Source organism: Globicephala melas, chromosome 10, assembly GCF_963455315.2.
Source record: "Globicephala melas chromosome 10, mGloMel1.2, whole genome shotgun sequence".
Classification (NCBI taxonomy): domain Eukaryota; kingdom Metazoa; phylum Chordata; class Mammalia; order Artiodactyla; family Delphinidae; genus Globicephala; species Globicephala melas.
This window is the reverse complement of record NC_083323.1, coordinates 4,272,641-4,299,809: the sequence shown is the minus strand read 5'-3', so window position 1 is coordinate 4,299,809 and position 27,169 is coordinate 4,272,641. Positions and strand designations below refer to the sequence as shown.

At 34.8% G+C, this 27,169-nt stretch overlaps 1 protein-coding gene across 1 annotated transcript in view; it reads right to left on the bottom strand.

Moving 5' to 3' along the window:
• The window catches only part of SMC1B (structural maintenance of chromosomes 1B), an 85,521-nt gene that overhangs the window by 21,434 nt on the left and 36,918 nt on the right, over nucleotides 1–27,169 (bottom strand). The window contains exons 8-15 of the mRNA XM_030855651.2: nucleotides 26,152–26,234; nucleotides 25,352–25,559; nucleotides 22,604–22,789; nucleotides 20,686–20,865; nucleotides 14,418–14,564; nucleotides 4,025–4,162; nucleotides 3,612–3,728; nucleotides 2,064–2,170 (exon numbers count right to left, since the gene is read on the bottom strand). Coding sequence (XP_030711511.1) covers nucleotides 2,064–2,170; nucleotides 3,612–3,728; nucleotides 4,025–4,162; nucleotides 14,418–14,564; nucleotides 20,686–20,865; nucleotides 22,604–22,789; nucleotides 25,352–25,559; nucleotides 26,152–26,234 — 1,166 coding nt within the window. The remainder of the gene's footprint in view (nucleotides 1–2,063; nucleotides 2,171–3,611; nucleotides 3,729–4,024; nucleotides 4,163–14,417; nucleotides 14,565–20,685; nucleotides 20,866–22,603; nucleotides 22,790–25,351; nucleotides 25,560–26,151; nucleotides 26,235–27,169) is intronic.

Here is a 27,169-nt window from a genome sequence, read left to right as displayed (position 1 = left end):
AAAAAGACAAGACAAACTAGCAATATCAGGAATGAAAGAAGGCACATCAGTACAGATCCTACATAAATTGAAAAGAATAAAAAGGAAATATTAATAACTTTGTTAATAAATGTGATAACTCACATGAAATGCACAAATATTCCTTCCAACACACAAACTACCAAAACTCACTCAAGAAAAAAGATATCCTGAATAGCCCTGTATCTAATAAGGAAACTGATTTTGTAATTTAAAAATCTCCCATAAAGAAAGGTGGGTAGCCCAAGTGGCTTCACTTGAAAAATTTACCAAACTTTTAGGAAAGAAATAATATAAAAACTCTCCATGAGAAAACTCTCCATGAGAAAACTCCATTTTATGAGTCTGGCATTACCCTGATACAAAAATGTGACAAAGACATTGCAAGAAAAGAAAACTATAGGGCAATACTCTCATGAATATAGATACAAAAATCCTTAACAAAATTTTAGCAAATCAATCCAAAATATTTGAAAAGGATACTACAGCATGACCCAGTGGGCTTCACCCAAGGTATGCTAAGTTGGTTTAACATTCTAAAATCAATCAGTGTAATTCACCATATTAATAAGCTACCCCCCCAAAATAAAACCCAACCATACAATTATCCCAAAAGATAGCAGAAAAAGTATTTGACAAAATTCAACACTCATTCACGATAAAAAATTTCAGCAAACTAGAAACAGAAGGGAACGTCCTCAATCTGCTAAAGGGCACCTTGAAGTTAATGTCATACCTAAACGTTACAGACCTAATGCTTTGCCCCTAAGGCTGGGAATAAGGCAGGATGTCCACTCTCACCACTTTTATTCAGTACTGTACTGGAGGGCCTTGCTAGTGCAATAAGACAAGAAAATAGAAGGCATACTAATTGGAAAGGAACATATAAACATGTATGTGTATGTATATTTTCCCCCTTATTGTCATTTGTCTTCTCATTTTCTTCAAGATGCTTTTGCCATGCAAAAATTGTTTTTAAATTTCTATACATTTGCAGTTTATCAATCTTTTCTTTTATGGCTTCTGGGGTCTGTCATACTGAAAGATCTTCCCTAATCTGAGATTATTTTTTTAAATTTTCTTATGACTTATTCTAGTAATATTTTTATGCTTTCATTTTATTTACATTAAAATATTTGATTCAGCTGGAATTAAATCTGAGTCTAAGGAATGATGTAGGGATTCAAGCAGGTTTTTTTCCAGGATGCTAACAAATGTATTCCAACTGAGTTACTGAAAAGTGTATCTTTTCTCCACTGATGAAATGCACCTTTATTTTAAATCAAATTTCCCTTATAGATCTGAGTATATTTCTGGACTCTGTGAGCCAGTACCTCAAGATTTAATTAAGATAGCTTTATACTATGTTTTAAAATCTGGGAGTTCTAGTCCTTTCTCATTACCTTTTTCATATTTTTCTTAACTAGTTCTGAATGTGAACTCTAGAATCACCTTATCCAGTTAAAAAAAATCTTGTCCATACATGTATTGAGATGATATTTAAAGTACACTATAGATTAAATTAGGGAATACCAACTTCTTTACAACATTGAGTCTTCCTATGAAAGAACTAGTTTGCCTTTCCTTTTAATTCACATTTCTGTATATAATTCTCAGTCTTGTTTGAAGGTTTCTTTATATATTGCTTTCACATCTTAGTTTATTTATAAGTAGTAAGTATTTTACCTTTTCCCTCTCTACTATAATTGGGATATTTTCACCTAATATATTGTCTCCCTGGTAGTTTGTTTATAGAAAGGCTACACAATTTCATCCATATATGGATATTTACAGAAAACTAAATAAATTTTAATAACCACTGTGTAATTATTTCCCCATTCTCTTATTTTGTATATTTGTGCTTTCTCTCTTTAAAAAATTGTGGAATAAAAGAATTAGATCTCTTTATTAAAATAGGAATGATTACTAGCTATTTCTTGACAAACTGAAATGAAGACTACCTCTGGCAAATTCCTTTAAATTATGAAATAATAGTTACATTTATATAAGAGTAACTGCTTACCAACATCTTTTAATAAAAATACCTTTTTTGATCAATTTCTTGTTGCTGTTTAACATGTCTGTTCTCATATTCACGAATATTTTCTACACCAATTTCTTCACAGAAGTGTTGAAAAATATCATCTTCAACCTTTTAAATTATTTTAAACCAAGTGGTTTAATAATTAATTTTAAGAAAATACATAGACAATGCTTAAATCTACGTTTTTCCCACCAAGATTTTCCTGGATTAGGCCAAAGACTAATCCCAACAAGCATCACTGTACTCTGAAAAGTCAGTGCTTTCTCTTTCTTTAACTCCATAAACTACGCTTACCTATTTTCAAATTTCTTATTCTGAAAACTAAGTAAGAAAGCTCATAGCTGGCCTTTTAAGTGTTTTGCCCCTATGAAGTGTTTAATACAAAATCGGAAGTATTTCATTCACCAAAATATAACATGCTACATAAATACATAAAATATTCTTTATATTTGAGTAATACTTTATATTTGAGTAATACTCTTTATATTTGAGTATATTTGAGTCTTAAGCAGTGTAAAACCAAGAGGACTGAAGCATAGAATTAAGACTCAAAACACCTGGAACAACTAGAATGAGCCGTATCTAACAAAATAACATTTAACATTAATATTTTTAAAGCCCTGCATTTATGTACTATTATAGGATAAGAGAGACTTGTTTTAACAACAGGACATGTTAAAAAACTTTCAGATTTCAGTTTAATATAAATTAAATATGAAAGTGATATGACTGACACAACAGTAAGCTATAAATTGTATAAGTAGATAATCCAAGCCATGGAAAGTTATAGTTCTATGTGCAGAGTTCCAGGGTACTCTGAACTGGTCAGATAGTATTTTTACATTATTTTTTGTTCTGGGCATTGACAAATAACAGAGTACCCAAAGGCTGGTTACCAGAATTGGTCTTAGATCCATAGTAAATGTAAATAACTAGGGAATTAGGGGTATTTAACCTGGAAAAGAGATAATTAAGGGGCAACATAAGTGTAGTTTCAAATCATGTGGTAAAAGGCAGAACCAGAGGCAATGGGTGAAAGTTATTGAGCGATGGTGTGACAAACAACTTTTTAAGGATTAGGGATAAGCAACAGCGGAATGAATTAAACCAGAAAGTGTCTGTCACTTTATAAGCAGAGGATAGATGATCATATCTTTGGTGCCCCAGAGCCAAGCAACTGTGCCTGGCATATAATAAATGTTCAAGAAAAAATTACTGAGTAAATACACAACCTTAAAAGATGACACAAATGACAAAGTTCTTTCCTTCTTGGTGTTAAGGGCAGTGAGAGAAAGAAAGTGGCTGCAAATTTTACAATGGACAAGGAGAGGCTGGAGAGCTGAAGAGAATAACCATGTATACTAGTCATTTTCTCTTGAGATTAGCAATAGTGGTTCTCAAAAAAACACAAGGAAATTAATTTGGCAAACCAATAGAACTTAGCATTTATCAAACTTTGCTTTAGCACATATTGAAGAAGCCCTAAATTTGGTATCTGGTCTAGAACTATATTCCACATGCCATTTAGTAATAATATATCATTCATAACCTTATGTATCTTTCCTTCAAATTCCTCAATTCTTCGTTGCCGTTGTTTGATTCCTTCACTCAACATAGTACATTGAGACTCAATATTTAGCAGTTCACTTTGTAGCTGAGATTGTTCCTGATTACAAAAGAGAAAAAAATGTCTTTTTAACATGGCCATTTTAGCTTTATATAGTGAAGCCAAAAACATGATAGGTATCTTTCAGAATAAAAGAGAATCTGTGAGATAAGGTAAATTCAGGTACAACTGGATAACAACATTAACAACCATAAAAATAAAGTAACTTAAAGAACTATAATATACCTCAATCATGGGGAAAAGTATAAAAACTACATGGTGCTTTATAAATGTAATTCCTGAAATTCTATGTCCTGGTTCTAATTTCCATCAAATTTTATGTAAGTCTATGTTACCTGGTAAAAAGCAGCAAGGTGCTTCTTTTTAATTATTTCTAGTTCACTTTGCGAATATTTGAGTCGTGTATGAGTTCCTTGTACTAGAGTCTGTATTTGTTTCAAATCTGCTTCCTTGCGAAGTGTCTTCATTAAATCCTAAAAAGGAAGGGAAATATAAAAATATTTTATAACAGACAACACTTTTACTTTTCACAGTGCTTTCATATGACATAATTCACTGCTTTTTACATATAACCGCATCCACACTCCACCTGCCCTTCTTCTGATACTGGGCAATTAAGTACATAAGTCATCTGGAGTAACCAAGATGCCATACAACATCCTCAAAAACCTAACTATCTTCCTAACAGGAAATGGGCATGAAGATGAGGAATGGGGAGTGCATGTTCCACCCAAGGCACAAAAATGGCATAAATGAGATCATATGATATGTGTTGCCTTGTTTTTAGTGCATCCTTGTCTTGCCTCATCCATTTCCTTCTCCCTTCACCCACCCTATTACTCAACCAAATTAACTTGCTAGTATATGTTCTTCTGTGTTTTTACTCCAAGTCCGTATATGAAAACGTGTATACATACTCACCTATATATGTTGTTTTTTTCAGTCTTGTTTTACAAATTTGGAATCACATTAAACATGCTTTTCTGCCTCCTGCTTTTCTCATTCAGTTACTCACAAAGGTCAACTGATAAAGCTCTAAATTCACTCTTTTAATGGCTGTGTATTATTCCACAGTGTGACTGTAACAAAATTACAGTCTCGTAATGATGAGCATTCACTTGGTTTCCAGGTTTTTGCCAACACAAACAGTGCCGCAATAACATACTTGTATGTATACCCTTAAATATTGGTGTTTTTATTTCCATGCAATAGATTCCCCAGAGTGAGCTTAATGGGTCAAAGGTATTCATGTTTTTATTATACTAGCTGGTACCAACTGCTTTCCCAAAGGCTACAATTCACATTTCTATAAATAACGTTATGAGTATGTGTTTCTTTACAACTCTACCAGCATATACATTTTCCCCAAGTCTTACTGATATGTCTGAAGTAACACTAATTTAATTTGTGTTCCCCTGAGTACTATATTCTATATTGAGCATTTTTTCATGTTTACTAGCCATATGGATTTCTTCTATGAACTGACTACTCTTATCCTTTGCCCAGATGTTTCTATCATGTCTTTTTCAAGTCATTTATAGAGTTCTCTGATACTGCAGAACCTATAGTCTTCATTTTAAACTTAAAAAAAAATGTATCCTCATTTAAAATATTTTTTAATTCAAATTTTCAATCTATCTGGAATTTATTTTTATATGTCGTATTATGGGGCACAAAATTACTTTCCCTAGATGTGCCAATACCATTTACTAAATAATCTAACCTTTTCCCACCAAACTAAAACATCATTTTAGTTGTATATTAAATTATCACATACACTGGGCCCTATTCCTGAAGTCCTTATTCTTTTTCATTAATCTGCCCATTCCTATGCCAATACCACCTCAGCTTGGTTACAATGGCTTTTCATAGTATTCTGTATGCTGGTAACATACAATACTACCACAAGTTCTACCACACTCTCTTTTATTATACCTATTTTTTGACTAGTCTCAGGAAATTCTTCCTTTGTAAGAATTAGAGGATCATTTTATCAAATAAAAAATTCTTGGTTTTATATATATATATATATCTTTTATTTTTTTTAACTGCATTTTGTCTTTGGTGCTGCGTGGGCTTTTCTCTAGTTGCGCGAGCAGGGGCTACTCTTTGTTGCGGTGTGCAGGCTTCTCATCGCGGTGGCTTCTCTTGTTGCGGAGCACGGGCTCTAGAGCGCAGGCTCAGCAGTTGTGGCGCACGGGCTTAGCTGCTCCGCGGCATGTGGATCCTCCTGGACCAAGGATCGAACCGGTGTCCCCTGCATTGGCAGGCCAGGGAAGTCCTCTTGGTAATTTAAAAAATTTTTTTTATTTATTTACTTATTGATTTTTGGCCGCGTTGGGTCTTCATTGCTATGCCTGGGCTTTCTCTAGTTGCGGCAAGCAGGGGCTACACTTCGTTGCGGTGTGTGGGCTTCTTATTGCTGTGGCTTCTCTTGTTGCAGAGCACAGGCTTTACGTGCGTGGGCTTCAGTAGTTGCAGCACGTGGGCTCTGTAGTTGTGGCTCACCGGCTTAGTTGCTCTGCAGCATGTGGGATTTTCCCAGACCAGGGATTGATCCTGTGTCCCCTGCACTGTCAGGCGGATTCTTAACCACTGCACCATCAGGGAAGTCCCCCTCTTGGTTATATATATATATATATATATATATATTTTAAAGGAAGCACACTCTCCTTATGACTTTTGAGTGGTCTGTTCTCCTTTTTTTAAAATAATTAATTAATTAATTAATTTATGGCTATGTTGGGTCTTCGTTTCTGTGCGAGGGCTTTCTCTACTTGCAGCAAGTGGGGGCCGCTCTTCATCGCGGTGCGCTGGCCTCTCACTATCGCGGCCTCTCTTGTTGCGGAGCACAGGCTCCAGACGCACAGGCTCAGAAATTGTGGCTCATGGGCCTAGTTGCTCCGCGGCATGTGGGATCCTCCCAGACCAGGGATAGAACCCGTGTCCCCTGCATTGGCAGGCAGATTCTCAACCACTGCGCCACCAGGGAAGCCCTCTTGGTAATATTTTAATTGAACTTGCATTGAAGTTATATTAATTGGAGGACTTCTAACCCAAGAATATAGTATGTCTTTCCTTTCAGTTGTTTTGTCCTTCAATAAGATTTATTTTTCTAATAGTTACTGTGCCTTTATACTTATCTTTATTCCTACTGTGAGCAGGAATTCCTATTCCTATTATTCCCTTTTTAGATGCTTTTTGATAGTATAGAGAAAAACTACACAGTTTTGTTTATTTATATAGCCCTTCCATTATCTTATTAAATCTAGTAGTTTTTAAACTACAGTCTTATTATCAGCAAAGAGTCAATTTTTCTCTTCTTTTCAAAAATTTATACAAATTATTTCATTTTGTGACTATATTTAATATAACTTCTAAGATCATGTTAAATAATAACAGTGATAGCCCATATCTCTACTTCCTGATTTTAACTAAAACAGTTTTTATGTTTTACCATTTAGCAATTATTTCTGTTAGTTTTGGGTAAGAGCTATTTTTTATTTTATTGAAGTGATTTCCACCAATTACTCTTCTACTTAGAATTTCAATTAGGACTAGCTGCTGAACTTTATCAAATGCCTTTTTATGTATGATCATATGATTTTTCTCCTGCCTTTAATTTGTTAATGTAATGGATTATGTTGATCGATCACTTAATACTGAAATACCCATGTATTCTTAGAAAAAATTCCATTCAGCAGATGTATTTTTCTTTTACTACATTGCTAAATTCTCTATAGTAATATTTAATTTAGAAATTACATATTTATACTCACAAGGGAAGCCAGTCTTTAGTTTTATTTTTTGTAGTATCTTTATAATATTTGATATTAAAGTTATACTGGGGCTTCCCTGGTGGCGCAGTGGTTAAGAATCTGCGGACCAATGCGGGGGACACAGGTTCAAGCCCTGATCCGGGAAGATCCCATATGCTGTGGAGCAACTAAGCCCATGCGCCACAACTACTGAGTGTGCACTCTAGAGCCTGCGAGCCACAACTACTGAGCCCATGCGCCACAGCTACGCACCTAGAGTCCATGTTCCACAACAAGAGAAGCCACCGCAATGAGAAGCCCACATACCGCAACAAAAGCGAAGAGTAGCCCCTGCTCGCCGCAACTACAGAAGGCCCACATGCAGCAATGAAGACCCAACGCAGCCAAAAGTAATAAATAAATAATAAATTTATATTTAAAAAAGTTATACTACCTTTAGTAAATAAACTGAGAAGTTTCCATCTTTTTCTATGATCTAGAACGGCTTATGTAACATTAGAATTATATTAGACAGAACTGAGCTATAAACCCATCTGGTCCCAGTCTTTTTCTTCTTTAATTGTGGCAAAATATACATAAAATTTACCATCTTTATCATTTTAAAGTGTACAGTTCAATAGTGTTTAAGCACATTTTCATTGCTGTGCAACCAATTTCCAGAACTCTTTTCACCTTGCAAAACTTAAAACTAGACCCATGAAACAACTCCCCATTCTAATCCCCCAGGCCCTGGCAACCATCATTCTACTTTTCTGTCTCTATGAATGAGACTACTCTAGGTACCTCATATAAGTAGTAGAATCATACAGTATTTGTCCTTTTGTGACTTGCTTATTTCACATAGCTAACATCTTCAAGAGTCATCCATTTTGTAGCATGTGTTAGAATTTCCTCCCTTTTTAAGGCTGAATAATATTCCATTATATGTAGAGACCATATTTTGTTTATCCATTCATCTGCTGATGAACACTTGGGTTGCTTCTACTTTTTGGCTATTGTGAATAATGCTGTTATAAACATGGGTGTACAGGTATTATTCCAGACCCTGCTTTCAATTCCTTGGGGTATATACCCAGAAGCAGAATTGCTGGATCATACAATAATTCTATTTTTAATTTCCTGAGTAGCCACCACACTGTTTTCCATAGCTGCTGCACTATTTTATATTCCTGGAGTCTTTTTTCAATGAGAGATCATTCAACTAACCATGGCTTAAAAAAATGTGTTTTTTTTTTTTTTTCTCACACAAAAGCAGTCTACAGTGATGCAGCTCCTCAACAATGGCATCAACTTTCAGCTTCTTAATACAATGGTTTTTATACTCAAGCTTGCTGTTTCTTGGTGCCAAACTGCTGCTGCATCTCCAAGCCTCTTGAATGCGTTCCAGTCAGGAAGAAGAAAATGCAAAAGATAATACCAACATTCCCATTTATATCTCCAAACCTGCCACAGGGCCACCACTAGCTACAAGGAAAGTTGGGAAATCAAGTTGCTTTAGTTTTTTATGATTCTACAATAGAGGCAAGCAAGGAAGGAAAAGGTTGTGGATAGGTACTGGGCCAACCAACTACACCACTGCCTGCCACTGCCTCATTTTTCAAATGTTCCACTTTTTTTCTGGTCGATCTTGGCAATTTTTATTTTTCTGAACATCATCCTTACAGATTTTCAATTTTTTTTACTATATAATTATTTGCTTGTAAGATTCTCTTAAAATTATTTTAATTTTCTCATTCCTGATCTGTACATGATTACTTCTAACTTTTCTTCCCTTCATTGGAGTTGCAAAGAGTTTATCTATTTTATTAGCCTTTCAAAAGAACCAGCTTTAGATTCATTTTTCCCTTTTCTATTTGGAGTTTTCTATTTAGTTAATTGCAGCTTTAAAAATTTCCGTTATTGCTGTTTATTTTGTGGTGGTTCTAATTTCTTAAAGTAATAAATTACCCTATATTTCATCTTTCTTCTTTAATAATGAAGGTATTTTCCTTTTGATGTAGCTTTACTGTATCTCAAAGATTTTGTATTCACCATTTTCAAGACATTTTGTAACTTTCTTCTTGATTGCTTGTTTGATCCCCAAACTATCTACAAGTACGTTTCTGAATTTTTATGTAGACAAAGATTTTTTTGGTCACTATTTCTATTTCATTAAATTATGATCAAGATGACGTATAAAAATCTCTACTTTAAAAAAACTATTGAAGTTTCCATTGTGGACAAGCATATGATCAGTTTTTAGTGTTTCATAGTTATTTTAAATAATATCTCACATTTATTGAGCACTTATTGTTTTGCAAAGTTTACATTAACCTACTTAATCCTCTTAACAATGCTATGAAATAGGTACTATTATTATCCCCATTATTATTGATGAGAAAATTAAAGCATAAAAGCATTTAAGTAACTTACTCAGAGTCACACTGCTAATAAGTGTTAGAAATAGAATCTGGATTTAAGCTTATTGATTGTATTACCAATTCCTCTAAGTTACTGTTTTCGTCTACTAGATCTGTCCAGTTTTGAAAGACATACAGTGAAATGTTTCACTATAATTTCATTTTTATTAACTATCCTTGCTTTAAATATTTAGGTACTATGTGCTGCAAAGAGGTTTAAAATGGAAATCTTGTTTTTTAATATATAATGTCCTTCTTTATTCAATTCATTCAATAAATATTTATTGAAAGCTTACTATAGGTGAGGATTTTTAACCTTAAAGTTCACATTGTCTGATATTGTCACTCCTGTTCTTTTTTGTTTGCATTTGCCAGGTGTTCATCCCATAATTTTCAACATTCAATTTTAAGACAATTTCTTACAAATGACATTTAGCTGAGTTTTGCCTTATTTTAAGCTATGATGATCTTGGTCTTTTAATGGGAAACTTAAATCCACTCATGTTTACTGTAATGACTAATAAACAAAAATTTTATTTCCTCCATCTTACTTTTTATCTTTTATTCTTTTCATGCATTATTTTTGTTATTTGTTCCTGTGTTAGTGTACTTTTAAACACTCTAGTCCCACCAAGATACAATCTTTAGAATATTCTTACTTCTTCATCTCCTCACAGATAAGACCTCTGGAACATATTTACTTCTGTCTCCATCTCTAGTTCCCAGGTTTTGCTGAGTTAGTTTAGCACTATTCATTTATTGTAATTAGGTCTGTTCTAATCCATGTGTTGCTTAGAGTACTTTCTCTGGTATTTTTGTCACATGGAGTATGTGCATGACATTATCTCTGAATCTGCTTATCTGCAGATTCCTGAAAGGTAAATGATATCTTGGGATGTAGCCCTTTTCCCTCAGTTGCCTATAGCTGTTATTCCAGTCTCATCTAGTTTTGTAGTCGGATACGAGCTTGATTTAAAAAAAAAAAAAACACAAGGAATATTTTTTAAAGGGGGGTGGCGTATTTTCGTATTTTAGCCTTGCCTCTAAAACCTAGGACTTCTGTATTAATGTGTGGCTTTTCTCATTAAACCTACATGGAACTGCGTGTGTCCTTTCAATTGGTAAATTAAGGTGGATCCTCAGTTAGAGACATTTCTTCTTTTTTGTTTAATTATTTCCTCTCCTCTGTGCTCCCTTTCCTCTTTCTGAAACTTATTATTCTCTTAAAGTCTCTATTTTTCTCATGATTTCCTTAGCTTTGTGATTCTTCCCCCTCATTGAGATACTGTTCCACTTGGTCTTCCAGGTTATTAATTTGGTTCTCAATAATGGCAAATAATACATTTATTAGTGCCAGAAAGTCTTTTTTTGTGTGTGGGGACAGAGAGAGGGTTGACACTACGTTGCATTTCCTTACTGCTACTTTTTTGTTCAAGTGTTGATGGCTCCTGGAACACCTCAAATGCATTTGTGCATTTCTTTCCCTACTGAGGATCAGGTCTGGGTATTAAGGTATCCTAAATGGCAGCTGCCCCACAAGCAGTCTCTACACCCAAAGGCCAGCAATTACAACAGAAAACTGTCAGTGTCCCACTCTGAGACGGAGGAAAAGACGTCTCTCTGGTCTCTTTGGCCTCTCCCAAACTCAGGAATAGGGAGGCCACAACCTACTAATATTTAGCTTCATGGGGTTCAAGACTACGCATATTCACATGGGACAAATATTTAACCTCCCCCCAGGATTCCCCTATGTCCTGATTCTTCTCCCAGCACTCTTCAAACATCAACAGAAGCCCTGCATCAGCTTTTCTTGGTGGCCTCCCCCAGAACCCAAGACATCATTTGCACCCAACTCCCCACTAGGTTCAGGTGAGACACACAGGTAAAGAGCTTAGTATAAACATGGATAGGAAGCCAGATTCATTTCAAGTTGCCACCTTCCTAGAACTTTCTCTGTGCCTAGGCCTAAATTTGTAAAATCTTTAGAAGCTGAATATTTATTTATATATCTTACTTAGATCAAAACATAATTTGCAGTCTTATGCTTACAGAGAAAGATTAAAATTAGCGGAGTAACCTTGCCAGAATATCTCCTTGAATCAAAAACTGGTCATTTGTATACACAAAGGAAGAAAGCTAAATAGGAAAAATAAATAATCTAAAAGCATTCTACTGACTTAGTATCTGTTAAGGTTGACATTTCAAGTTAAGTGTGTGTGTGGGATTACAATATTCAACAAATGATACTTTGGAAGGAAGCATTATTGAATTTCTTTTGTCATTTTCAGAAAGAATAAGGTCTTTCTGAGCATGACACTGAAATCCAGAAATTATAAAAGATTAATAAATTTGGCTACATAAAGATTAAAAATACATGTATGATAAAACAAGGTCAAATGTCAAACAGATACTGAATGGCAAAAAGGAATAAACTTTTGATACACACAATATGAATTTCAAAAGCACTAGGTTAAATGAAGAAAGCATAACACAAAAGACTACTTACTGTATGATTCCATTTATATGAAATTCTAAGTCAGAAAAAGCTACAATGATAGAAAGTAGATTGGGTTGCCAGGGTCCAGAGGGTCCAGGGGGTACAAAGGAGCCCAAAGGAATTTTGGGGGGGTTATGGAAATGTTCTATATCATGATTTTGGTGGTGGTTACACGACTACATACATTTGTCAAAACTTATTGAATCATACACTTAAAATTGGTGACTTATTGTATATAAATTACATTTCAATATAGCCGACAAAAAAAGTTGAATAGAGAATATATTTCTGGGGCTTCCCTGGTGGTGCAGTGGTTGAGAGTCCGCCTGCCGATGCAGGGGACACGGGTCCAGGAGGATCCCACATGCCGCGGAGCGGTTGGGCCCGTGAGCCATGGCCGCTGGGCCTGCGCGTCCGGAGCCTGTGCTCCGCAACGGGAGAGGCCATGGCAGTGAGAGGCCCGCGTACCGCAAAAAAAAAAAAATGGGGAAAATATATTTATAACATGAAATACTGAAACATGAACATGAATATATTTACAACATACATGACTAAAGGGTAATTTATTTATAATACAAATAATTCTTAAAGTAGGTAATAAAATAACAAATACCTAATAGAAAAACATGCACAGGAAATAAATAAGAATTTCACAGAAGAGGACTTCCCTAGTGGCGCAGTGGTTAAGATCCACCTGCCAATGCCTGGGACATGGGTTCCAGCCCTGGTCCGGGAAGATGCCACATGCCATGGAGCAACTAAGCCCAGGCGCCACAACTACTGAGTCTGCGCTCTAGAGCCTGCGAGCCACAACTACTGATCCCGTGTGCCACAACTACTGAAGCCCACGTGCCTAGAGCCTGCGCTCTGGAACAAGAGAAGCCACTGCAGTGAGAAGCCTGCGTACTGCAATGAAGAGTAGCCCCCGCTCGCTGCAACTAGAGAAAGCCCGCACGCAGCAACGAAGACCCAACATAGCCAAAAATAAATAAATAAACAAATAAGTTTATTTTAAAAAAAAGTTCACAGAAGAAAAAAATTACAAAGAACCAATAAATACATGAGTCAATGCTCAACCTCAGTTATTAAGAATTGCATATTCAAACAATTAGATTACACTTTTTTCTTTACCAGATTGGCAAAGATTAAAATATTTGTTAGTATCTAGTGTTGCAATCTAGGAACATACACACTCTACTACAGGTTTCTTTTGATGGGAACTTAGCTGTATCTATCAACATTTTAAATACACACATCCTTAGACCCAGAAATTCCACATGTAGGAAATCATCTTAGAGGTACAAGTAAAGATATAACAACAAACATTTATATAATGCTTAGATTTTTGCCAGGCATTGTTTTAAGTATTTTACCTGGAATATCTGATTTAATCTTTAAAATAATTCTACAAGGAAGGTCCTTTTATTATCCCCATTTTACAGATGGGAAATTAAGGTACAAAGGGGCAAGGTAAGTTGCCTAAGGTCATACTGCTGCTGGTAAGTGGCAGAGTCAGGATTCAAACTCAGGCAGTGTGGCTATAGGATTTATATTCTTAGGCACTGTGTTATTTTCCCTCTCTAAAGAAAGTTTAATGCTGCATCATTTGTAATAGCAAAAACCAAATGTCCATTTTTAGACTCTGGTTAAATAAGCAAAATCTATATAATGAAACGCCAGGCAGGATTCATTAAAAATAAAATGGTTCTCTATATGCTAAAATGAAAACATGTCCACGTTATGGTATTCAGTGAAAAAGCTTGCTGCAAACACCATCAATAGCAAAAGTCCATAATAAAACAAATCAGAAAAATAACACATATGCTTGCATACACAGAGTACATTTCTGGAGGTTATGTATCAAACTGTGTTTAACAAATACCACTGAGATGTAAGGATGGGTAAGGGAAAGATTTTTATTTTTTACTTTATTCCATTCTGCATAATTTGAATCTTTTAAACTATAGGCATGGTACTTTTATTACCCAAGAAATTAGCTTAAAAACACAATTACTCTACTTGGTATTCTACAATTTTTACAACATGGATTTACCTTTAATTCTTGGATTAGCTGAGTTCTCCTGTCTCTTAAATTCTTTAATTCTTTCTCATCCCAGCATCTAGCCTTGTATTTTAAGTCACTTGACCCTCCAGAGATGACTCCAGATTTTAAAAATAACGTTCCATCAAGAGCTACTGTCTGTAAAAATTAAAAATATTTTACCTTGGAGAAATGTACATAAAGATAAAAACAGAACGTAATATGACAACTTTCACAGCTGAGACTTTGTAGATGAGAAAAACTACTTACTGAACTCCACTAATAAGATAACTAGCTTACGAGGGACACCAGCCAACAAACTCAAATACAAAACCCTGTTTTGCTAAGGCCCAAACAATTCTAGGCAACAAATTAGCAGCAATTTAAAAATTTCAAAATAAAATTATATATTAGTTCTAAACATATTCAATATTGAGAAGAAAAAACCAGGAGTATTTGTATTTAATATCTCATAGTTTGTATTATATAATACTGTATTTTAAAGAATCTGACATCACATGTCAAAGACATACTAAGAAAACAGCCTTAGTTACTTTAGGATATCAAAAATATCACATTCTCTAAAATGAATATGAAACTGGGACCAAGAAAAAAACTTAAATGGAGTCAAAGGTATAAAATAGCTTAAAGTTTATAGCCCTATGAGTAACCATATGCTTTATAGAATAAATGAAAGCAATTCTCAGTGTTCTGCGAATGTTTCTAATCAATTAGTCAAAGCAGAGGAGACAGGCTGTGGAGGACTAAAACCACGTAATGTGAACTAATTTTAAAAAAAGCTGACAGGAATCTCATTCATTCCTGCATTCAGTCAAACATTCTCTTTGTGGCTGCTGTGTTTGAAACATTCTATACTGGGGACTGGAGTGACCAAAAGGGAGTGAAATATGGTACTGACCCTTAGGGAGTCATGCTGGTAGGAAAAAGAAACATATAAACATATCAGTACAATGTAAAGTATGAGACAATAAAAACACAGAGTAATCTGGAAGCTTAAAACTTGGGTGCTCCAACCCAGCCTGGAAGGTTCACAGAAGGCTTCCAGTGGAGTTGAAGGCGTTCACTGTATCTTATCAGAGGTACTAGTTAGAAGTACATTAATTATATTTAACAGAAAACTTAGTTTATTTCTCTCTTGCAATTACAGAGGTAAACATTCCAGCGTATGTATGGTGGTTGCATAGTTAACAAAAAAAGACTCCTATAATATTGCTCTACCATCCTTAGTACTTGGATTACTCCTCAAGGGAGACAGGCTTCTTATTTTCTGGAAGGCCCTGGGGGCTCCCTCCCCTCCCAACGGTTAGCTTGGCAATGAGTTTTCTCATCAGGTCTGAACTTTGGAAGGACACTAGATCTCTACTGGATACCAACAGCCATGGCATGGAAACTGAACTCCTGTAGATAAGCTCTGGTTGGTCTGGAAAGCAGCTTCCCTGACCAGGAAGCCCACTGTTACGTGATCAGCTTACTCCTCCGACCTCCCCATAAAAATATAAAGTGGTATGGAGGCAGCTTCCCCCTCCTGGAACACTTTTAGCTCACGCTGTTTCTGCCTGGCCAAAGCCCACCTCTGTGGAATGAAAGCTGAGGAAATACACAGGCTCCACTGCTTCTCTGCTTTTAAGTTGTTCTAAATAAAGCTTACTTTACATCTACAGTGTGTCACTAGTGATGTGTGTGTCAGTGTTTCTTTTATGACAATCTCAAGTCATTTTGTAGTCCAAGACGACTCCTAGAGCTCTAGCTATGTGTCTGTATTTCAAGAAAGAAGGGAAAGAATGAGGCTGGTAGACAGGGCAGATCACAGAGTTCTCAGTATGTCATCACAGGAAGAATGTGGATCAAATACAAATGAGGACTGATGGGGCTTGTGGAGGGGGCTGGGGGATTAGCACTGAACAGTCTAACAGCAAACAGGAGAGTGAAATGGTCAGATATGAACTTTAAGTACACCAATCTGGCAAGTATCTAGAAAATGGGGTGGTCCAAGTGAAGCCAGAGGTGATGGTATGAAATCAGCCAATACCTACAGTGAAGAAAAGGAAAAAGATTTGAGAAATATTTAGGTGGTATAATCAGAAAACCTTGGGAACTGTAGAGGTTACAAGGAAATCCATGAGGAGAAAACAGAATTTCATTGGTTAGAATAGTGGTACTAAGAATTGAAGAATACAGGAGAGGGATCAAGATCTAGAAAGAAGAACCTGAGTGTAGTTTTATACATGATGATTTTATAGTGCTTGTGGGCTAATAGTTTACTTATTTATAATGTATATCTTGACTATTTCCTAAAAGAAATTATTCTTTTATAGATTATAATAAAGATTATTATAATAAATATAAATATACAATAAGATAGCTACAAATAATAATTAGAAATAACACATTATACTAGGTGAAAAAAGAACAAAGTATAAATAATTTAGACTCTGATGAGAAATCAGTAAATTCGATCAAATAAGTAGGAAGAAGAAAAATTATTCAATATATGATGTAGGGACCGGTAATTAACCATTTAGGGGGAAAAAGCTAATACTTACATCTAATAATACATATTAAAATGAATTCTAGATTAAATTAAAATATAAAAGTGATACGATTAAAAAAAGTGAAGTTAAGTAAATATATTTTGATCTCATAGTAAAGACTCAATTATACATACACCAATACCTATAAAGGTTAAGAGTAATATAGTTGATTATCAAATATATGGCATATATACCACAATACTCAGTAGATCTTTCTAGGGTATGGTTGCCAGACTTAGCAAATAGGAATACAGGATGCCCAGGTAAATTTGAATTTCACATAAACAACAAATAACTTTTAAATGTATGTCCAAACATTTTATCTGGCAACTCTATTCTAGAGGACATGTTAGGGATGGTTATTTTCCTTTTTGAGCTCTTTTTCCCAAAATGAACATTTATTAACTTGTGTTTCCGATATGTAAAAGCCAAATGTAACACAAAGGAAAAAAATCCATGGGCTGGCTTGGAGAGAAGAGAGAGAAGTGTATTGAGAACTTTGAGCTAAGAATCTGTCATAATACACATGGTGTTCTAATGCCAACTCTCTCTTCCCAGCCATACTTGGGCAAGTCAACTTCCTGTCTCAGAGCAGAGGGACAAACGGTGTTCTGAGATTCTTTTTACTTTCATTGCTTCGTTGGCTGCTGCTGTTGTCATGGCAACCATTTACCATACTGTGCTTGACAGAGTGCATTTATGCTATTCAATTCTATGTTTCAACCCCGTGAGGTAAATATGATTTCCATTTTATAGATTGGGGCTTAAAGATATTAAGAAACTTGCCTAAAGTCATACACAGGGACTAAAATTCCTAAACCAAAAGTTGGTCAAACATCTATGTCCATGTTCTTTTTTTTTTTAATGTCCATATTCTCAATAACCACCATGTTATAGACCTTCAATTCTAAAAATGCAATGGGCAACAATTCATAGAATTACAGGGGTTTTTTTTGATAGTTTCTAGGTTTATTAAAATAATTTACTTCTTCTAAAAGTAAATTTAGTATCAAATAACCTATTTACATTTGATTTACAATCAAATTCCTATTCTGGAAGGACTATAATTTCTATTTCCAGCCTGCAAATTCCTTAACTTATAGCTTACAGTGGTTGCTCAGTGCAGTAATCCTATGCCTACTTTGGAGGTTGCATTCCTGAAAAAATACCACGGCTGGCACAACTGGGATCTTATATAAAACAAGGAGTTGGAGGAATTTTTAAATAGCATTAAATAAAAGTTCCAGAGAACATGGCTTAGGAAAAGGAGAAATTTTTTGGCATTAAAAATTTGCCCTGAGGGCTAACCAATCATTCCACTGAGCCAGCTTCAACTGTTTCAAGAAATACTGTTTCAGTGTTACAAGTAGATCCTCCATAATTTTTGTGTTATGCAGATTATACCTAGTTTTTAAGTTGCCTTTCACTGATATGGAAAATAATATACTTTAACCTTTGCTTTTATTTCTGAATGGGTAAAATATTCATGAGTTCAAAATCCAAAAAATACAAGAGTAAAGAGTAAGAAATCTCCCTGGCATTGCTAGACACCACCACCCAGTTATCCTCCCCAGAGGTAATCGATGCTGTCAATTTCTTATGTATTCTTCCAGAAATATTTTTGCATAAACAAACACACACATATATCTCTTCTTTCCCCATTTTTTACATAAATGGTAACATACTACACTCTAGTCTACTTATTACTTTTTTTTTAACTGAATGTATCTTGGAGATTGTCTGACACTTGTATATAAAGAGCTTCATTCTTATTTAAGGTTGCATAGTGTCCCATTCTATGAACGTATTATAATTTTATTGAACATAGTCTTGTGCAAATTGTTTCCAATTTTGCTTGCTACATACAGTGGTTCGATGAAAAACTCTTTATATATATCATTTCATATACATGTGTATGTAACGTTCTGAAGAAGTACAACTGCTAGAATTGCCCTTCACAGAGCTGGTACAAATTCACACACCCACAGCAGTGAATGCAAGGGTCTCTTTCCCCATAAAGTGTTATCAAACTTTTTTATGTTGATCAATCTCACAGGTGAAAATAGTATTTCAGTGTAGTTTTAATGGGCATTTCCCATATTTGGGGGGTTTTTTTGTCGTTTTTTTGGTCACGCACATGGCATGCAGGAGCTTAGTTACCTGACCAGGGATCTAAGCCGCGCCACCCACTCCCCACCCTGGCAGTGGAAGAACAGGATCGTAACCCCTGAACCACCAGGGAACTCCCTATCCAAATGTTTTATGCATCCTAAAACACAGAGAATATTCTTCAAGTGGAATAACAGTAATAGGAAGAAGATAAGACTCCCTGGAATATACTTAATGTAAAAATATGACAAATAAACCTGATTAAAATTTTGAAATAACGATAAGAACAAAATACAGCCTCAAGGGGTAAGGCATGTTACTGTGGACAAGATATAATCCATAAATATATGTTGAATGAAGGAAGGGTTAAACACAATCGTATTTTCATGTGACTTCTTTAAATTGACCACACAAATCTTCAAAAATCAATTTTACAAATATTCAAAAATCAATTTTACCATAGTTAATTAGGTAGCAAAATAAGGAAGATACTGTAGTCGCTCACTTATTACACCTGCTTAAATTTAATATGTAGAAATCAATGACAGTGATTACTAAGACAGTGATCACATTATCATTAAGATAATTATAGATATAACTACTAAAATGTATGAGAAGTTAATCATATTAGACAAGTCAATACATTTAATACTGGAAATTCCTATCCTTCATAAGAATAGCCCAAACCCCCCCACTTTGTGTTAATTTGCGATTCTGGACATTCCAGATCAAATACGTAAAATGACTAGTAAATAAAAAATGACTATCACTTTTTGAGAGCTATTTCCTAGGCACTATAAAAGCATTTTGCATGTTATTACTTATTTTAATCCTATAACTCTATGAAATAAGTACTATTATTTCCCCAAATTTAGATGAACAAACTAAAATTAGAGGTTTAGAAACTTGCCTAAAGTCACATAATTAATTACTAAGTAGTATCACTGGTCTTACGCCATAGTTTATGCCCTGAGGCATTGTGTTACATTTCATCACAGATGTAGTTTTAAGAAAAACTATGTCAGATAATTCGAAGAATTTAATACTGCTTAACTAAATACAAACTCTATTTCAATTGACAGTAAAACAATATTTTTAAAACCAAAATTACTCCCTTGAGAGACTGGTATCTAGTAACCTCGTTTCAATTGTGCTGTTTCTACAACTTCAAAATGTGTTAAAACCTTGAATGTGTAAAAGGACAGTTAATATCTCCATTGAGCTATGGAAGAATTAACCCAGAATGTAAAATAAGCACCTAAAATCTTTTCTGGTATTCAGAAACACACGTATCATATATGTAAGTACAGGGAAAATCTGAGATTCGACAGGGGCATTTATTGTATATAGAGTAAAAAAAAATTAAGAGCTTTAGGCTCTCACTACAGTAAATCTAACGTCCAAAATATGATTTATGATTTGGGGAAGTATTAGAGAAATTAATTTTTTGAAAACTGAACATTATAAAAACTACTGAAGCCATTAACATCTTAGGTTCTATTTTAGTTTCCCCTACATAAGAGAACATATGAAAGCATATATAGATATTTGTGTGTGTAATATGTTAGTCTTATAAATACTGCTTCAAATTATCCGAAAGTACAATCTAAGCCTCTTACTTTCCGTCTTTCAGGTCCATTGAAGGCAATATGCCTTGCTTCTTCCACAGTCTCACAGACAAGGCCATTTCCACACACAAACTGAATTACTTTCTTCAGCTGAGGAAACTGAGTCTTTATGACATCAATCGCCATTTTACAGCCTTTAATCTCCCGTAATCTTTCATTGATTGGTTTGATCTAAACGGTTTAAAATATACTTGATATATTAGGTGTATTAAAATAAAAACCAAACACTCAGTACATTCTTTTTCAAAGAATATACATAAGCATGAAAGCAAATGATTAGTAGTATGTACTTATACACAATAAAAGTTTGACAAGAACCTGATGAACAATATCCCACCTTTGGCTTGTGTAATATTTTTTAAAAATACACTTCATCAAAAGCCAGAAGATATAATTTCTAGATTCAACTCTGTCACTAACTAGTTGGGATAAAGCAATAGATGAGAAGCCCTTCATGCTCTCAAAATCATAAAATCTAGTGGGAGATAATACCCATTTACATACTTTCAAAAGAGTGGCACAACAGCATGGAACTCAGAAAATCATTTTAGGCTTAAATGATCAGGAAAGCTTTTACATCTTCTTTGACATGACTTTTAAGTTGGATCGATAAAGAGATCAAAAGATGTCTGCAATATATTACTGAAAAACAGCAAGTATAATTTCATTTTTGTAAAACAAAACAAAGGGAAAACCCTATATACAACCAAAATATGTGTGTGTGTGTGTATATATATATATATATACATATATATATATACACACACACATATATATACACACACATATATATATGGAGCATATATTTATATAAATTTGTATGGATGGAAGCAATCTAAAATAGTTGTGATAAAGGAATTGAGCACTGAGATGAGGGAGGAGTATTTCCTTTATATTTGATACACTTCTGTATTATATTTTTAAAAAATGAGTGTGCCTTGAAAAAACTCTTAAGCATGAAATACATAAAACAGAATTTTAACAGGCAGATGAACTAGGTTAAATAGTTTTAGTGGGCAGAAGGTATAAACAAAAGTGTGAAACTACAAAAGGCCAAGTCTGAACCATTAATACCCAGTTAGCATTTGCTGAGCCCCTCCTCTGTGCCAGGCACTGTGCTAGGTGTACTACATGTAGTGATTCCTTGCAAAAATACAATAAGGTAAGGACTAATTCCTCCACTTCACAGATGATGAAACTGACACTCAGAAAAGTTAAGGACAAATCAGTGAGAACTAATTAGAAGGAGGGCTACCATTTAAACTCAGGTCAGTCCAACTCTAGGGCATGTGCTCCTAACCACTATGCACACTGCCTGCAGTTCAGGGACTTGAAAGCTGGACCAAGTAGAACATTTTCTTTATTAAGCAATGAAAAGATCACTGAAGGATATCAGCTGTGATAATGATGGAGTTTCTGCCTCAGGAATTTAAACTTTGGATGCTCTAAGGCCTTTCAATACATACCTCAAGGTTCAAAATTTGGCTTGCTCCACACCAAGAGCTGACATGTATATTTACTGGACCACATATTTACAACTGAGACTCTGGGTTGGCATTTCACCGACAGAACATATGTCTTATCCATCTCCTATACTTTGCTATAGGACAAAATAAATTGCTGGCCAGTAGGCAGAGTGGTGCACTGCTAGAGCAATGTCCTTGAAATCACCAGGGTAAATTATGGCAAAACTAGATTAGGAAGAAATGATATGAAGGCAAGAAAGATAGCACCCACTTGATACTATTCTTTGCCTGCCAATACATTAACACCAGCCATTTGAATGAATGACTAACTGGCATCCAACTTACGATTTTTTCAATCACTACCATAGTCTCAGGCAATAAAGACACACTTTAAAAGACAGAATTATATCACTACTAAATACTAAGGATTATAAATTACTTACATCAAGGTAATCTAAAGCAAGGAATGTCTCAGGTTCAGCTCTTTCCTCCTTCAGAAATCGAATACAATCTTTTGCTACCTTTTCAGAGGCTACAACAATGGCAAACATGTACCGACCAAGAAGTTTAGTAACAGCCAGCTGGTATTTCTTATGTATAGGATGACACAGGTCAAGCAGTCTTCCAAACTTAGCAGGTTTCAAAAAAGGAGAGAAAAACAAATACATTAATGAGGAACATATAATTCATTGTTTTCTAATGTAACAAAGCAGCATAGACCAAAAACTAATTTTCTAAATTATAAACATGATAATTTAAGTCTCATTCAAATGGAAATAAATTTCATTATGAAATATCCATTTAGGTGTGTCACACTTCATTCAACAAAAGAGTAATAAGGAGGGATTAGTCATACCAAGGTATTAAAATATTTTACAAAGCTAGCAATTAAATAGTATTCATTCATTCCCTTATTTATTAAATAAGAAACTGCTGAGGCACCTACTACATGAAGGCACTGAGCCACAAACCGGGTAAACACGCCTGAGTAAAACATCCTCTCTGACCTCACAGAGCTTTCAGACTAGTAGGGAAGGAAGATATAAATAATCAATAATTGCATGCATGTACAAAGTAGAGTTATAACAGGCACTGTGATTAAGCACAGAGAGCTCTGAGAATATGTACCAGAGACGAGGTTGACCTGAGAAGCCAGGGAAGGCTTCCCACGGAGAAGTGTTTTTGGGGATCTGAAGACCGGTCAAGAACCAGACTGAAGTTCAAAAAGTCTATTAAATGTCACAATGCCAACCGTCCTGTACCAATGCTCCCTAGAATGTCTGCAGATTCAATTTTACATCTTTAGACTCTTTCTTCAATGTTAGGTTCTACTTCGAAATACCAATTTCTTCATGATAGATCATCATTGTCTTTAATATTTATTACCTTGGTCTTTGTTCTTCTCAATTTACCTATGATTAACTCAAGCCTTACTTCTAGGTCAGTAATTTGATTTTCAGCTATGTAATCCATTCCTTGTTATTTGCAATTTATTATTAGTTCAGCAGTGTTTGTTCTTGATTTGTCTCCTTAGCTCTACATTTTTCTTTTTATTTTATTCCGTTTTAGCTCATATTTGAACCTGATTTTATGAATTCAAGTTCTTATTAAATTGTCCACAGCACAGAACACTTATGGGGGATTTTGTCCTGTAACCTTCTTCCACAAGGCTCTTTGACTTCTAAAAGCCTTTTAAATTATTCTTTCTTTTTATTATTATATGTACCTATAGATGCCATATCGATTCTCTTCACCTTCCCTATATTTAATGTGGGCAGCTCTGGGCAAAGCTTTTATTTTCTGTGACGGATAATTTTTTTGATTGTCTCACCTAAAATTGAGATGGTTATCTCCTCTGAGCAACAGATGATGGACCAAGTATTTTTTGTTCTATATTCTAAGTATTTTCTGATCTATTTCCCATCATCTAAGGGCTTAGACGGCAGGGGTAAGAGAGCTGTGCTAAGGCTGTGCATATGCTTTACTTGAATACCTGAGTTTTGTTCTTTCTTCTCAGTTTTTAATTAATATCCCATACCAAGGTTTCTCTCCTTGGGGGAAGAGAACAAATCCCATTTTTGGGGAGAGGGTTTTGATTTGGCTTCTCAATTTAACAAGGAGCCCTAGAGCCTTCACTTCCATCTAAGAGAAGCAGAGGTCCATGTTCTCCGATTCTATTTTAGTGATAATTTTTACTCTAAAGGAAACAAACATATGAGTTTGCTTCTTTCTAGATTAAGGGATAATAAGTGAGAATTCTCAGGAATTAATCGATGTATCAGTTTGCCTTCTGCATAATTAAGAACAAGCAATGCTATACTTCAATCTTTTTAAAGAAATTCTGGACTATTACCATTTTCTGAAGGTTATAGCATGATGTATGAGCCCCTTTCCTCTTTTGGTTGTTGAACTAGTTTCTCACTAGTTTTTGTCATTCTCCTTAGTATTAGGGGAAGAATTCTGTGACCCAGCCTTATTCCTCCATCATTGTCTAGAAGTTAAGACTAACACTTAAGAGTCAGAAAGGCAAAAAGGATGCTGTAAAGGAAACGAAGATGGGAGGCCAGAGAGACAGGAGGAAAACCAACAGAGTGTAGTATCATGGAGGCCAATGGACAGGTGTTTCCAAAGAGTGCAAGCGGTTAACACAGGGTACACTGGTGTCAGTGACAAGAGAGTGAGATGCCAGACCCCAATTCCGAAGGAAACAATTCTGTGAGGCTGACTCCCCAAGCAACAGGTTAGTAGATATTGCTGTACTGGGGCTAATGAAATACACTAGTAATACTGGATAGCAGTCACATTTGGAGAATAAAAATTCACTGTTTCAAAAGTATGCCAACAATGTCTACTGAAAAAAATATTTAAAAAAACCTGAAATCATGAAGAAATGAGGTTTGAGGACATGTGTCTATGGGCGACAGACTATTTCATGCACCTGTGTCCTTTGGGGATGTTGGCCATACCTGGACTTTCTGGGTAATGTGTTCATGTTAATGTTTCTCCCCAATAATTACTTATCTATAGACATTACTGGGAGTTATTTACATTTTACCTCAGTTATTTACTATTATGTTTTAAATATAAATAATAAAACACAAAACTTATAGATTTCTGAAATAACATTACTTCCTATTAATGGCAAAATTTTAATCCCAAATAAGAAAGCTTAGCCTTTTTATTTCAATTACCACAGAATCTGGGTGAAGTCTTTTAAGGTGTTCCAGAACCTCTGCTCTCTTTTGCTGACGTTTTCCCTCATGGTTATCAATTCCAGCATTCTGCAGTTCACTTCTAATAAGATTCAGCTCTTCATTAACTTCAGACATTCTTGATTTTGTCTTTTCAATTTCATCCACTAGGGTTTCCTCTTGCTGTTTTTTCTCTTTCAAGAAATTCCTACACAACAGTAACAATAATACATTATACAGCAAAAAGAAAACCCAAAATTTAGGAATTACAAGATACAGTATACTCTAGTCTGGCATTGCAGGGGAATGGAATAATGCTCTATCAATTTTAAACGATGAAAAATACAATATAATAAACTTAGCACCAAACATGGACAAAAGATATTTTAATCATTCTTTCTTGATCCAAAAGATACATATTTCTGGATTCTGAAAAAGAAAGGATAGGTCACTATAACCAGAGAAATCATCATAAGCTTAATGGTAAGTGAATGCCAATTAAAAAGAAATTCTTCGTGGTAGAATACTTAGGTGGTGCTAGCTTTCATGACATACATTTATTATAAAATATCGATACCAAAAGAGAGTTTTAAGTTTCACCACTGTTAAACATTTATATTTTCAGAACTTAAACCTTAGTGGTCAAGGATAATTTTTAATTATCTACAATGAAATAAAAAAACAATGGAGGACAAAGACATTATGATACAGTGGAAGTATTCATCTGATGACTATACTACAAATATCGAGACCCCTGAGATACAAGAAAGCTGCAAGGAATTTGTTTTTACTATACTTACATGCATGTTTTTATATACTCCTCCAACTTCTCTATTCGCTTTTTATGATCTTCTATTTGTTCTTTTATTTGTTTTAGATTTCCCTAAAATAGGAAATGAAATCTGAAATCAATTACAGCAAATCCAAACAAAATTGATTACTTTTCACTATATGCCCAGAACTTACTATAACAGCATACATTTTTCTAAATTTGAAATATATATAACCACATGAAAATTCTTATAAGAGCACATTTTAACTTTGAAAAGGCAATATGGTACAGAGCTTTGAGGTTTCAAGGCTCAGGGTTCAAATCCTGGCTCCATCATTTATGTCCTGGCTGGAGATACCTGATCTCCAGCAAGTTTACTTTGGTAACTTCAAACCCCAGGGAGATTATTTTCAAATATCTATATACAGTTCTTATCTCTCTCTCAAACTAACTCATTCAATAAATATTTATTCACTGCCTACCATGTGCTAGGAACTACAGATATAATAATGAACAAGACAGAGTCCCTGCTCTCAAGGACTAAGGTTTGGTGGGAGAAACAGACAAATAAGTAATTCCAACAGAGTGGCTCAGTACTATAATTGTATAGGAATCTCTGAGGCAGCTATAGGCTTGTGGAAGGAGGGCTTCATGCTCCACATTCACCTTATCACCAAGTCCAAGGATTGTGGTCGTCTCCAATTTGTTTCTCACCTTTAACATTCTCCCTGTCTCATGCATCCTGCACATGATAGCAAGATTAATCTGTCTTACTCCATTACTAAGTGATCTAAAACCAGGAGTGTACAAAAGTAAAAAACACAATTCTTTTTCAGTATACAACAGCAAAAAAGAGAAGAAATACCAGTTTTCAAGTGGTAAAGGATAAAATATACCATGAAGTTAATGACCTCATTTTACTCATTTATCACAGAAATTCACCGAACAAACATCTACTATGCTAGGTGCCAACAGCTATAAAAATGATTAAGATACAATTCCTTTTCTCCAGGGACTCCCACATTTTGAAATTAGAGTCCCCATAT